This window comes from Strongylocentrotus purpuratus, unplaced genomic scaffold (genome assembly GCF_000002235.5).
Source record: "Strongylocentrotus purpuratus isolate Spur 01 unplaced genomic scaffold, Spur_5.0 spur5_scaffold_7, whole genome shotgun sequence".
NCBI classification, from domain to species: Eukaryota; Metazoa; Echinodermata; class Echinoidea; order Camarodonta; family Strongylocentrotidae; genus Strongylocentrotus; species Strongylocentrotus purpuratus.
In genome coordinates this window covers 34,973,287-34,989,212 of record NW_022145613.1, presented here as the reverse complement: position 1 = coordinate 34,989,212, position 15,926 = coordinate 34,973,287, and the positions used below count along the sequence as shown (strand labels likewise).

Below are 15,926 nucleotides of genomic sequence, written 5' to 3'. Positions count from 1 at the left end.
TCAAAAGTGTATAGTTTTTTTTGGGACGCACTGTATACGTTCAGGCTTTTTTTAATCGCCTTTTTATCACAAACAGAATGCAACCTAAGTCATTTATATCTCATTATTTGCATGCATACTCGCATACTCGCCAAAGCGGAATGTTTTTCAAAGTCGGGGGCTAAGTATTTACGATCAGGTAGAGCGTCAATTTTGATTGATTGATTTTATTTCATTTCATATAACAATTGTTTGCACAATAAAGAACATAGTTGACAAAGTAAGATCAAAATTATGAAATGAAACAGGAACCTACTGGAAAGCATAGCTTGTTTTTGTAGGTTCCCAAGAATAAATATAATATGAACGAATATTATTTTCATAAATCATTTTAAAGTGTCTTATTAATCACAGTAAAATAAATATAATATAATAACATATTTTCATAAACCATTTAAAAATATCTAAATAATCAAAATATACAAAAAGAAAAGAATGACAAAAACGGGACACAAGGGACAGGAAACTGACATAACAAGATAAGACAAGACATGACAAACAATTCCTAACAGGACAAGATAAACATGACATGACAGGACAAGACAAAAACAAAGCTGCACACTACAGAAGTTAGAAGAAGAGAGAGAGAGAGAGAGAGAGAGGAGAGAGAAAGAGAGAGAGAGAGAGAGAGAGAGAGAGAGAGTGTGTGTGTGTGTGAAACAGGGGAGATGTAAGAAGTTTAACCTGTAGGAGATATGTATTTTTTTAATAAATTCTTTTTGAACTCTTTACTAAAACTATATTATGTTGGTTTATCTTTAACTGGATCTGAAAGAGAGTTCCAAAGTTTTCAGCCTGAAAATACAAAAGATTTATTTGAGAGCAAAGTTTTTGTTTTTGGTAGATGAAAAAGCCCGGCAGACCGAGTAGGATGATAATGAATATTAACATTATTTGTAAACATTGAATATAAAACATTTGGCAGTTCATTTCTATTTAAATTTTACATGAATATTCCCAGATTATAACTGGATAAATCTGTTATCTTTAGGATACTATCCCCCTGTCCACACACAACATTTTCCGTGATTAATCATGATTAGCTATACCGTTTCGCGATAGTGATACCGTTTCGCGATAGTTTTACGACCAAAATTGTAGGTGTGGACGCTCACATACCCCCTGTCCACACACAACATTTTCCGTGATTAATCATGATTAGCTATACCGTTTCGCGATAGTGATACCGTTTCGCGATAGTTTTACGACCAAAATTGTAGGTGTGGACGCTCACTAACGATACGTCGTATAACGAAACTAGTCTAACGAAACGCAGGTTTGGGCATCGTTTCGAACTGAAACTCTATAAAGAATCACGCCTAATCACGGAAAATGTTGTGTGTGGACAGGGGGAGTGTAACTAGTGTAACTAACTGGGCGGGGCTTAACGTGACCTCGAGCGAAATGAGACCAGACCTCTTATCACTATCGCGAAACTCTATAAAGAATCACAGAAAATGTTGTGTGTGGACAGGGGGCATTTTATACGATGATTCTTTAGTGACGACGTTTCTTGTGTGTGGACATCCTGGAATTTATACGATGATTCTTTATACGACGTATCGTTATAGAGTTTCGGGATAAATTGTTTTGTGTGTGGACACGCTGAAGGTGCATCCGTGTGCGCTCGAAAATCAGAATGACATATAACACGCAGTGCTTTTTTCTGGATTAATACAATTCTATTTAAAGATAGTCAGCACAATTGCCCCAAGCTATAATTCCGTAGTTTAAGTGTGGGAAGATCAATTTGGCGCAGGGTACACGGGCAATGCACTGGTGGGGATTAAGGGGCAGAGCCCCCTGAAGCTAAAGGGTTGTATATGCATTTAATTACTCACAGATGAGCATATTTTAATATTTTTGTTTGTTTCTTTCTTTCTATTTCTCATTAACATACTTTTTCCCAAAAAAGTGAGATTGATCAAGACATGCATAGCAATCCTAAAATTAAATATCGAAAACTTTAATTAAATATAAGCAAACAAACTTTAATTAAAGAGATATGGTGAGAAGCAGCTGACAATTTGGCCAAACATTCACCAAAAAAGTAGGTATTGAATTGAATTGAACTTTATTTGATTCCAATCACAGTAAAAAAAATGATTATACATTGTTGTAATACATTCATGACTTGACTTACTGACTTAAGTGCCCAGGACGGAGAATCCCCTTGCGCTCCTACGAATGGTCTGCCCAGTGCCCCCCCCCCCCCCCCCTCTGGGAAAAAATGTGTATTTTTACATTTTCCGACGTTAATTTTACCTTTTTTTTGGAGATGCCCCCCCCCCCCCCTGGCGCTCAAGGGGGGGGGGTGCAATTTTTCAAATTTTCGAGGGCCAAACAATAAAATAATGCTCACTACCCCCCCCCCCCCCCCCCCCCCCCCCCCCCCCCCCCCACTGAGCGAATTTTTGGCCGGCGCGTTTTTCAAATTTTGGGGAGCATAAAATACAAAATAATAATAATGGTCACTACTCGCCCCCATTTGACCAAAATTACTTCATTACAATACATTCATAAGATATTTTAAAGACTATCGCCTAACAATCATATGATATTTTTTGTTCTCATTGATGACCTAGAACTAAATACTGACCAACCTATTAATACATTATTAACATTCAACCAGCGATATACGCTTTAGACCTTCATCACGATTGTACTAGCAGACCTCCTCCTTTAGTGAACCTTGTACCTTTTCGCTTGTTTTTCCTTCTTTTTACATTCTTTTTACAAAGGAGAGGATATTTATTCAAGTTTTAATTGACGACGCATTAATGCTGTAACCCAAAATATTACAAAGAAAATACATCGCTTCCCTCTTCATTGTATTCGGAACAGAGGCGCAACCGAACCATGAATTGTGAGTTTAAGAATTATTTGCCTAAACATGTACATATTATACAGTAGGTTTGCGGGTGCACCATGTGAGAGAGAGAGAGAGAGAGAGAGAGAGGGTTGATGAGTCGCAAACCTACTGTATATCTACATCACCATGCAAGCCGACACTTACAAGCAGCATGTACATATTGTATATCATATTTTAATATGGCTCCAAATCATTCCTGCATCTTTAAAAACCAATGGAAATAACTTTCGATATCACCCCAAAATAGGATTCGTTTCTTCATCAGCAATAATGTCAGTCCTGGCGACACCTCGATTGAGATGGTTAGTATGACGCCGAGGAATAGCCGTACGAATTGGAATCCCTGGAGCCGGGCATCGTACGACGTCGTCGGCGAATTCTTCTATTCTGCTACTTGTCAAAGCCTGTTCAGCATCAAGACAAGGACAATTTAATTACATTTAAGGTGAATGGAAATTGTCACAAAGCAATAAAATGGCTCTACATTCCATTTCAGACAGTTAAGTGTTGACAGATTTTTATAGCCTGTTTTATGTATTTTTCTCATGGAAAAATGGTTGGGAAATTTCAAAAATGGTTGGGAGAATTTACTGTTAATCACTGTTAGAGGGTGCCTCACATCGACGCCTTCAAAGAAAACCATAGATATCTTTGTGGTTTGAGAATTTGTTCAGGATTTTTTGCATGTCAGAGGGTTAGTATAGTAGAAGGAATATAGTAAGTAACATTTTATACAAAAATTAAGCAATTTTTTTCATCAACCTTCAACAATATTACCGAGTCACTTTCACCCATTGTCATTAATTCAAGATTGACGTCCGATCTTTTCCTTCATTCATCCACCTCTGTCCTCTCCTTATCTGTATTAATCCCACTCTCCCTCTCTGGTTATCAACACAGATGTTCCGCCTATCACCAGCACGACTGCAAAACCCCTGTCATGCGTTGCCTGGCAACAAACTTTCAACGAATCGTGTGAGCGGCCGAGCTCCTCGGCCCAATGCGAGTACGTACCTCAATGCCAAGCCGACGGTTCTCAGTGGGCTAGCATCCAGTGTACGGTAGATCGACAGACCTGCTGGTGTGTAGACCAGGACGATGGAAGGACTGTACCAGGAACTTTCGCTGAAGTAGATGTCTTAATCGAAGGAGACATTCCGGATTGTCTATGATCATACATGAGTCCTTCTAGACCAAGTACCTGTCCCGAAGTAATTAGCCCAAATGATTTAACCCAGCAGGCCTACAGTTGTATTTATTCTAAAACAGTTGTTAGGTATCCCAGCCGTATAACAGTCAGGTTTATCCCTTTAGAGCACCCCCCCCCCCCTCAAAAAAAAATAAAATAAAAATAAATCAGATCGATTTTAAGATCAAGGACCAAACTTTCTCAAAATAAAGTAATTTAAATGTACATTGCAAAAACATGAAAAAGAAATGACTAAAAGTTCTGTTGGAAAGCAGTAGCCATAGATCTAAGACAGGTTAATTTTCAACCAAATGTACACCCTGGCCAAACTCCCCGACTACTTTCTTTCCTACCCCTTTCTCCCCTTCAATCCATTATGACGTACATGTCCCTTCTCATCTCGTATAGTCTCATCTACTCTCCTCCCAAACTCTCTCATTTCTATTTCTCCTGATTCTTGACTACATGTTAAAAAGACAAACGGTTAATAAAAAGTCACTGTCAAACCAGCTTAAAAGTTTCTTCCATTTTTATTACAATGAAAAGTGTGTTACAGCAACATAGCTGTATAAACCATTGCATTAACTTGGTGCATCCTTCATAAATATTCATCAATGTCTAGTTAAAAAACAAACAAATATTTCTTCTTCTCACAAAATAGCATTTTCTCAGTGCAAAATATTCACACCTACATTGTGCATGTTATTTTACATACAAAGTGTGACCATGATTTACAAGCTGACTGATACGATTTACCTGCTATTCATTTTTGTTGGAAACCATCTAATTACAAAGATTTTGAAATTGAAAATCGAGATAAAATGTATGCATGTTCTTCATTATAAATTAAAACACATATCAGTGGCAATGTTGTCAAGTGAGATCATATTTGTAAAAGTGTCTAAACAAATATTTTAGTGAATGTATAGAACAGTTGCAGTGGAAGTAGATTAAGTAGCTAGCTTGACAAGATTAAAGAAAGGAAGACAAAAGACAGGGAACTGATGAAGGGAAAAAGAAATAATATTACGACATACACAAATGTGAAACAGATGGTTAAGAGGACAAGAAAATGAAGGAATAGAAAAAGAAACAAGAGAATATCAACAAGGAGATGAATGAAATGGAAAGGAAGGATAAACAAGAAGAATGAACTAAATCTTAATTAAAAAGCGAAGAGAGAGTGAAGAGAGAGAGAAGGAGAAAAAAGAGAGAGAGGACAAAGAGAGAGAGAGAGAGAGAGAGATAGAGAAATAGAGAAAAAGAGAAGGGGGAGGGGGAGAGGGAGAGGGCCCAAATGTCTGACTACTTCTTCTCCCTTGCAGTCATTCATTCTCAAACAAGTTATTCTGAAAATATCCATAGCAGAAAAATGGTATCACTGATCAAGATGTACATAAAAACAGTATTATGTGATGCAAACAAAATTGGTCTTTTTACTTGGATCAGTTGTTTTAAAGAGTTTGTTACCAAGTTTGTTGAGGTAAGTATGCAAATAAATTATTAAAAAACATTTATGTAACCTGAAGTTTTAGTTTCAACTAAACAAGAATAAAATGACAAAACTAAATATTCACAAAACATCATATTTTCCCCAATACAACTGATATCTAAACGATATATGGGTAGAAAACAAGCCTGATACAAACTAAATTGTAACTAAATGAATACGATACAGACAAAAATAAAATGCATGATGCATGACAAGGAAAATATATTCCTATGAAAGCGATACATAAATATATATAAAATTATTTTATAAACATAAAACTAAATGGTAGCAATATAGTTCAACATACAGTAAACTAAATAGGTGGGTACATACATAAGCTAAAATACATAAACTAAAACACATACGGTAACATAGCACACTTTTTTAGTAGTCCACTAGAGAAAAGCACTGTTTTGGTAGATCTAAATCTGTCCCTGACAATAAATAGTACTATGGCTTTTTAAAAATAATCATGTCGTACATGAAGTACTCTAACCTTTACAACTGAATGGTAATATGATCGTTAGTAATTGCATTATTTTGTGAAAGTTTATCAACCTTACATCCAACATCAATGTAGCTTCGGCACATCCTGAAATACCCATTACGTATATTTTAAAGGGTCAACAGTTGTTTTAGATTCTCGCTTTCCTTTATCAATAATATACTTTATGTACTATGAAGATAACATCAAAATGAGCATATTAGTATATTAACAGACTATTTGATCAAGAAATAGTACATGGCACATCATGAAATGCTAATGTTGAGTACAAATATTTTAAAGTGTTGTCAATTGCTCATGTGTATCTTTACTATGGATTCTGTCGTTCTTTCAACTATAATATGTAATGGTAATAACTAATAACAATAATAAATAGCACATTGTGAGCATAATATACTAACAAACTTTTGAGTTGATATTATGCAGTTATGTGACCGTTATTTTCTTATAGGCCAGTTCATAGATACAATCATTGCAGAAAATAAATATATACCTAACTGTAGATTAACTACTGAAGAAAGCAAGGAGCAAGGAGAGCATAAATACAGCACACTTTGTAAGGTCTAATAGTGATAGAACTGTGTCAAAAAGTTATCCACGCCATCTTTATTTTTTTCATGCAGGTATTAAGCTGCTTTAGAAAGAAGGCTAGGCCTACTGTTCTGAATCTGCAAAGTTTTTTTTTTGTTCAAATCTGAGCCTGAGCATCTGCAGAATGACTTTAGATTTAAAGGTAAAGACCAGTTTTGGAAATGCCTCCCTCTCAAAATATGAAATGGAAGCTCTTATTACCAATCATGTGAAAGAATATGATTTGACTAATACGAGTTGATACAAATTTACCCGGGAAACTGCCTACTAATTGATATATTTGGTAAATTATTATATCCATCCCGTCCGGATAGATATAATAATTTATCGCGTAGTCCCATATACATTTTTCTGTGTACAATGCTTGTAACTTTACCAAGACTGGGCCAAATATCTTATCATTTTGATGATTCCAGAACCTTGCAATACACACCAATACTTATATGCTAGATGATCAACCTTTTCTGATCAATTCCACGTTTCTTTCACAATGCAATCGCATGACCAGAACTCAACTTTATCTTTAAATGTTGTTAAAACCACTTTGGTGAAATCAAGCTTACTGTACAGTGATTAATATCAAAACATTAAATCAATTCTCAAATTATCATGATCACATGACCCTTTCACATCCAGCGTGCATGCACATCAATAAAGATACATGAATTACACATCACAAACTATGGTGGTCTCGATGAGAAAACACGAATTATTGCAATGAATTTCATGTCGATACAAACATCCCAAAATAAACCAAGTGCATAACATCACGGTCCTTCCTGTCTCGTGGTGCAAAAATTGGAAATGGGATCAAATTGCAGTAACTCTTTTCTTAACAGTACATACAAAGATAAAATGGTGAAGAATTCAATTCAGCAAAGTTTGAAATATGAAATGACCTTTTGTAGACTAGGGCTCTGTCTGCCAAAACAATCACATATACTACTCTTCAGGTAGACAACACAGTCTTGAGTTGATGTTTACAGTAATTTACTTTTTTGTGCAAACACAAAATAATGTTACGCCATAGTAAACACACTTTTATATTGGATATTACAAAATACAATGAAAAAATGTCATACTAACTTATCTGAGTGCATAATAAAATTCTATGACTATGTACAACATCCAAAATATATAAATATACATCAGAATCAGTCAATAAATTTGAAAGAGGTTTCTTCAAAATCCACTAATTTTTTATATCTTATTTCTTAACATTTCAATTAAGACTTCAATGTAAATTTGGAGTTCAAAAAGAAAAACCAACACAAATACTTGTAGCACTTCTTTTTAATTCCCATGAATTCTAAAATAATAAACATTGGAAACATATATTTGATATCGTTTTTTCAAAATAAAGCTTCAAAAGTTTTTAGTTGGCTTACATATTAATGGCTTAAGTAGACCAGTAAGTAGATCAAGTATATTTAAATCTATCATTATCTCCAATTCAAAGTCAGTCCTTCCTATATATTATATCATTTAATAACAGTTCTCCCTGTCCACATGTGGGCATTAAATATCTGTAATTTTTGCATGCTGTTTTTCCAAAGATTTATAATTCTGAAGGTATGTATTTCTGAAAATTAAAAAAAAAAATTCAAAAGGTTTATAGTTCTGAAAATGACATAGAACCCTGCAATATTTGTCATGTCGTTGGAAGAACAAACCCTATTTCATTATCAGAATAATGATCCTATTTCACTTTCCGAATTATCAAGTTTGGGGTAAGCGACCCTTCAGAAAAATGGAACCAATATTCAGAATTATGAACAGTACTTCATTTTTGGAATTACATACCGGTACCTTCTGAATAATGAACCCTATTTCACTTTCGGAATTCAAAATAACACAATAAATGATCGGAATTATCAACCCCATGATATGGAAAATGTGTGTTTTTCAGAACTATGAACCTTCCGGGTAAAAAAAAGAGTGCCTCCCGTCATTGAAAAGCAAAGAAAACTGTACACTGTATACAGGTAAAATATTATTTCAAGGCCAACACTGCTCTTGATCTCATCCATAAAATATATACACTCATATCAAAGCTCTCTTCAATAAAGGCTAACAAATTATTGTCTCACAAATTACAATAGTTAGACATGATCATATCATTCTCATATTTCAAAGTAAAACAAGTTATGTTTTCTAGAGAGGGGGGGGGGGGGGGGTGGAAATGCTTACAGCCGGTATTTCATGATTCCTCAGTTACGCAAAATATTTCAAAAGTAAATTAAGTACAGTTATCTATGAACGAAATAGAAAAGATGAATACTGCTTAGTATATAAATGGAATACTGCTTTTAACATGTCCGGTGAATTCTTGCTCTGTAAATGACCAAGAAGTTCAATGATTTTACCCTTTATAATTTTATTACTACAAAAGTAATAATCATTTTCTAATAAGAAATGGCGATTTTTGAATACGAGCATTATTTTAGAAGAAAGGACTCTGGGGATTGTGTGACTGATGAAATTTGACCTCTCAACTAAAATTGTCTGTTTTCATCATTTCAAGTCATCCTAACTAAAATTAACGTCAGAAAATGATAACAATTTTCACCATCTTTCAGACAGATGCAGCATGTAATCCCTATACCAGCCTCAATATAGCAAATTCATCAGTGCTTTAATAGGCAATTTTCGTAATCTCATCGAATTTGTTTACCGTCTAGTACCTCGTTGCAAACTATTTCATCCACCTGTTACAAATTACTAAATTTCCATTGTCAGAATGCAAATTGCGAACAGTACATGTTGCTAGGTAGGGCAATCCATGATACTTGTCTGACCTAGCAATAACTGATGTATACAATTTGGACTGTTACTATAGAGATACAATAATAAATACAGGTGAATGAAATAGCTTGTTGCTAGGTAAATTTTAATAAATTTGAAAGGACTTTGAAAATGGTCTATTCAATCCGCAATGTGGGATATCATAAAGCATTTTGCTAGTACATGTAGCACACAGTTGTAGCTGAAATTGTTTAATCCTAAAACAGCACTGGTCGTTGTTTCAGCTGACTTTTTACATACTCTGAGATCTTTCATATTTAATTTCGCACACTAGTTTGCATGAAATTGCAAAATGAGAAATGTTCACATGGTTTAATACCCGACATATCATGAGACTTAGGTCGGTATGAAGCACTGCGAGTTGGAACTACTAACAACTAAGTAACTAGCATATAAAAGGCTGACATAAAAATTCAGCTGGCACACATTTTTGAGTTGTGCTTTTTTGAGGTAAAAGTAAAATAAACAAGAATATTGTGCCCGAAGTAGGAATAGTAAAATGCCATGAAGTCATATTTTTTACAAATAAACTAAATAATTTATATTGTCAGTGTTAATTCTATTCAAGACCAATTGAGAGAGGGGTAGAAATACTGGAAAGGATAGGATAGAAAAAAAAGATGGAAACAAAGAGGAGAGAAAGAGAGAACAAGGGAGAGAAGAAGAAGAAGAGAGAAAACATTACATCTTCAAAAGTACGAATCACATAATAACATTTTCATAATTTGATTCTGTGTTCCCTTTCAAACTGTCATGAGTCGCATGGGAGCTGAGTTGTACTGCGGAGGAATTTGGGGTCTATGGCAGCAAGTTTACTTGCTAGGAAGGCATGCATACAATGAAGAAGTTTGCGAAGGTTCGGGCACTCCAGCTCCTGTAAGGGAAAACAAAGGACCAAACAATTAGTTTCCATGATTAATATGTTTTGGCACAGTTATATGAATATTCTTTTTTGTTTCACTGGTATTTAGCTATTTTTTTTTTCACGTAAAAAGCTATAGCTTGTTTGTAAATAAGCTGTTTTCATGTGTCACATCTAAAAAAGTTACTTTGTCTGCATATATGACGATTACACTTACAAGATCCTCTCCATATCTATTGCAAATGGTTCAACAATAACTGCTGGGAGGGTGAAAGACATTTATTTCTTACTACTTCATGAATTCAGCAGACTAAAACCATTGCACAAAGTAAGCTTTTCACATATTTGGGCAGGACTATATTAGAACGGATATAACTTCCAAAATATTACATTTTAGAATGATACACCAAGTACACTATTGGGAGTAACAGCTTTCATATTTCCAAATTGACTGACCATCTCATGAAATGACAGAATCAAATGGAACTAATTTTTTTTTAATCCCCAACAAAAGATTGCCTCAAAATTTATCAACTCATTAAACATATATTATACTGCAAGAGCTACAATGGTGACTTGGAATGTGTTACTAAATACAAACCAAGATGGTGAATTAAAGTTTTAAAGACCGTCAATACTACTGGGCCAGAAGGGATTAGACCACACAGCGAGGTCACTGACAGGAGGCTATAAACTCAGCTCTCAACCAACATAAGAAAAAGAGGATCATGGGGGACCAACAGGCACCGATTGGGGAAGTTTTCTATATAGAGGGGGAGCAAGTAGCTACAAGTAGGACAGTGGGGCTTTAAGAAAAATGAATGAAAGACATATACCTGCATCTCCAGCTGACCTGAGTTGGCATTTGTGAATTGGAGTTTGACTTTTGCGTTGCCGTCATCTGAGGAATTCTTGAGTTGTGAGAAACGGTATCTCCATAACAGAGCCTGAATTAAATAAAATTATTAAGATCAATTATAAAATCTTTATGCAAGTTTATACATATAATAATTTTCTAAGATTGGTAGACTGCCTATTCCCCCCTTTTTTCTAGCACTAAGAAAAACTACCCCCTACCTAAGCTTTAGTTCAGGGAAAATTGTCCTAGGAAAACTTTACTAATGGGTAGTTGTTGGCATTTTTTTTAATGATGTGACATCTATACTTACTACCATATATCTATATTCATGTCATTTTCATAATCATTTGACTTCACCATCATTATCACAGGTGTCAGTTGTGTAGCTTGCTCTATCTTCACAGTTAAAACCATCACTATAATTAATGTGGTTCACAGTATCTAAGAATAATAAATATGAAGGAAAAAAATAAAAACATTTCTGATCATTCCCACTATAAATGACAGGTACAATGCATAACACTATACATTATTTTTATGACCTGTGACCTCATTTACCTTGTTGTGTGCATCGAACAGCGTGAAACCAGTATCTAGGTCAAGGGTCAAACCAACAACCCTTTTCCTCCATGTACATCCATATGTCTTGGTCTGTTGGCAAGAAATAGTCAAACAAATAATCTTTAGAGTAAACAAAACATTCAGAGCTCACAGTTATATCTAACTGAATAGAAGTGTATATCAGAAATAGTACCAATTAGAAATATATAAACTTACTACATTGAAATAAAGTATGACAATGTGCAGTACCTAGAAACTGACTTGATCTTCAGCTGTTAATCTATTGTTTTAAAATCAACTCTTTATATTTCTTGTTGAGGGATTAATTAATTAAACTCACTCCTCCAACAATCTTTGAGATACCTATTGGCATATAGATAATGCCAGTAATAATACAGCATTTTCTTCTATCAGAAAATGGATAAAATATATTTAAACAACGATACAAAGAAGTTTTCCATGCTTGTAACTTATTCATTCAGTCATTGTGCTTGAGAATGGAGACAGACTGAACTCTTTCGTCTTCCACTTTCACCTTGCGCTCTTAAATGTTACAGATTTATGAGTGTGTTTGATATTCCCAAATAACCAATCAAACCAAGCAAGCATAATCCATCTGGCGACAGCTTAGTGATCAGAAAAATAACTTGAATTAAAACTTACACAAAGTTTGCTGACTGATGCATGAGTTGCTCTGAGGACTGCGCTCTGCCAGACGTTTAACTCACTCCTGTTCTCGACACTGAGATAATGACAGTCCTCTGCCCCGGACTGAAGGAGGAAGCAATGGGCGCGGTCGTCTTGAAGCTCAGAATCCTGGGTAAAATAATTGGTGGTTGATGGGTATATAAACATTCAAAGACTCATCTTCTGCACCTGTCTCTTGGATCATATTAAAGGTATAGACCAGTTTTGAAAATGCCCCCCCCCCCCATCTCAAAAAATGAAATGGAAGCTCTTATTACCAATTATGTAAAAGAATATGCTTTGACTAATACGTGATGATACAAATTTTGCCGGGAAATGGCCTACTAATTAAGATATTTGGTAAATTATTATTATTATTATCTATCCGGACTGGATAGATATCGCGTAGTCCCATATACATCTTTCTGTGTAAAGTGCTTGTAACTTTACCAAGACTGGGCAAAATTTCTTATAACTTTGATGATTCCAGAACCTTGCAGTACACACCAATACTTTAATATATGCTAGATGATCAACCTTTTCTGATCGATTCCACAATGTTTCTTTCACAATGCATTCACATGACCAGAACTGGTCTATACCTTTAAGCTTCAACACTCTTTATACTTTTTTCCTTCTTTATCCATCTTATTGAACACATAATTGTACATTAGTGCCACTGCTTTGTTCTTACCCCTTTCCCTTCTCCATCTCCCTCTCCTTTGAATATCATTGTAAATTTACAAGCATCGTGTCACTTGGCTTATATTTATATGAACCTGATGTACTTTTCAAAAGAGTTAGAGATGTTTAAATTGAATTTGAATATGTTTGTTCAGGTTATTTAATGGATGCATGACTATCAAAGACCTGTTCACATCAGCATACATGTATTAGCACAATGTCATACTCTCATAGCCAGTCTTTGATATCAAAGACCTGTTCACATCAGCATACATGTATTAACACAATGTCATAATCTCATAGCCAGTCTTTGATATCAAAGACCTGTTTACATCAGGATGCATACATTAATTAGAGGATGCCATACCTTGAATATTCTTGAGACAGTTTCAAAGAGCTTGTAACTTCTTTCACACCTAATCCAGTCCCTTGGGTTCACCTGTACAAACACAAAGAAAACATTAATTTTGAGTGTTTTGTAGATATGTCACTGGCCCCCAAAAGACCAGGACTGGGTTGAATCTCATCCAGGAATTAACAGCAGGATGTGACGCTACTACTCTACAGAGTTCCTGATGTGAAATAGTCGTACAGCATGCATGCATAAATGATACACATCAAGATATCTTATTCAAGTCAAACATGGATCTACTGGGTAATATCAAAGTTATAAGGCTTAGAGGTTGTAAATAAAAAATGAATGCCATAGCCAGCACTAATAACTATTGGCGAGAGGTCAATCTACATTTGCTACTCTCCATCCAGGTGTCCATGGGTACCTGAAACCCTTACGCACTTGTTACTTTGGCACCTCGGCTATTACCAGGGTAATAATGTCTAAGCGCTATGAGTATCACAGTGTAAAAGACATTGAATGCTGTATACAAAGCTATTATGATGAAAGTAACAGTCAAACAATTATTCCTTTAGACAAAAACTAGTGGTGAATTATAGAGGTTCAGTGCACTTACAGGAGGTGATTCAAAGATGAGGGCATCAGCTCCTCTTATTGCCAAGAATTTAGGCTTCCATATGTTATGATGTGAGTTGCTTGCGAGTCTCTCTTCCACCCAGCCAAAGTGCATGATCTGCCAGACAGAGGTGAAAATGATAGAGAATTACAGAAAGTGGTAGAGAGAAAAAGAGAGAGAGAGAGGGAGAGGAGAGTGAAAGAGAGAGAGGGAGAGAGAGAGCAAAAGAGAGAAAGAAAAAATAGAGGATGTGAATGATAAAGAGGAATATGAATATAAGAGAGGAGGGAGAAAAAATGATAGCACATTTCACCTCTAGTTTACTTCTTCTTTATCAAGAAGATTTTTTTAGTTTTTCAAGCTCATGTAGTACACCACTGTTTCAGACACAAGCATAATTTCAGACGATAACAGCGTATAAAGGAGCAGGATTGCAAATGAAATTCCACAGATTTAAGACTTACTTGGTCTACAGGAGGTAAAAGATCATTAGACAGCTTCATCTAAAGGAGATAAATAGGAAGGGAAAAGGAAAGAAAAAATGAAAACATCATAAATGAGAGCTCACTTTACATTTTATCATCAGCAATTGAATAGGAGCAATCCAATTAAAGAGTGACTGAGAGACCAAATGCAAAAAAAAAAAAATTCTTCTGTACAGCCATAAACTTTACATACATTAGCATTTTGGTGCCCAGAAATAGTGCAAGGATTATGAATGATGAAAAAATGTTTTTAAAAAATCATTCCAATAATAGCATTACAAATTCTGATTTTCATTGTTCTTATATGTCTATTATCTTATTAATATGCACTTGCTTTGGATTTAAAAGAAGCGCTCTCCCATTCAAATTAAGTTAAAATTTGTTGTACAATTTCAAATGTGAAGACAAAAAGTAGGCACTACAGACAGTTTGCTTTCATAGAGAGATGGCCATTGTAGCAGGTTTATCTGATATTTCAATACTCACTGACTGGGCGTTTAGAGTTGCTACACTTGAGTTGATGACCTTGAGCCAATCAATGAGCTCTGTTGAACTTTGACAGAGAAGTTTTCCCGACGATGTCCCGTCCACACCTACCACCTCGAACGTATTCGGCCTGTACATGTGAAATGGGGGCAATGATCGTTTTTATGTGATAGGACATATTTTCAAAAAGACTATCCTTTTCTACTCTGCCATATTCATCAAGATATTTTGTTAACACCTGGGCAGGCTTTGCTGAAAAAGTACTGAGTAACCACAAACTGATGTTATCAGAAGAAAAATATGAACTGAGGCTGAAAATTATAGGGCTTATCTTTAGAGGATAAGGACTTATTTTTGAAGGATTATAGTACAACGGTAAAGACATAATCAGGGCCCTGTCCAAAAAGTAACTGACTGATTAAACTGGCAGACGATTTCTTTTCGACCTATCACCACTATGACTATCCTCCTCCTCCATTCCCCCCATTCCTCCGCCATTCCACCTCTATTCCTCCCATTCCTCCTCTATTCCTCCCCATTCCTACTCCATTCCTCCCCCATTCCTCCTCTATTCCTCCCCCGTTCCTCCTCTATTCCTCCCCATTCCTACTCCATTCCTCCCCCATTCCTCCTCTATTCCTCCCCCGTTCCTCCTCCATTCCTTCCCCATTCCTCCCCATTCCTTCTCCATTCCACCCCCGTTCCTCCTCCATTCCTCCTCTATTCCTCCCCCATTCCACCTATATTCCTCCCCATTCCTCCTCTATTCTTCCCCATTCCTCCCCCATTCCTCCTCCTCCTGCATTCCTCCCCATTTCCCCTCCATTCCTCCTTCTTC

The 15,926-nt window shown here is 35.7% G+C and overlaps 1 protein-coding gene across 1 annotated transcript in view; it reads right to left on the bottom strand.

Annotated features, from left to right (window-relative positions):
• Positions 1–7,815: 7,815 nt before the first annotated feature.
• Positions 7,816–15,926, bottom strand: part of LOC578462 (gamma-2-syntrophin) — a 29,952-nt gene continuing 21,841 nt past the window's right edge. The window contains exons 11-18 of the mRNA XM_030974067.1: positions 15,089–15,218; positions 14,582–14,620; positions 14,118–14,234; positions 13,514–13,585; positions 12,439–12,591; positions 11,773–11,865; positions 11,192–11,302; positions 7,816–10,367 (exon numbers count right to left, since the gene is read on the bottom strand). Coding sequence (XP_030829927.1) covers positions 10,245–10,367; positions 11,192–11,302; positions 11,773–11,865; positions 12,439–12,591; positions 13,514–13,585; positions 14,118–14,234; positions 14,582–14,620; positions 15,089–15,218 — 838 coding nt within the window. The 3' untranslated portion in view covers positions 7,816–10,244. The remainder of the gene's footprint in view (positions 10,368–11,191; positions 11,303–11,772; positions 11,866–12,438; positions 12,592–13,513; positions 13,586–14,117; positions 14,235–14,581; positions 14,621–15,088; positions 15,219–15,926) is intronic.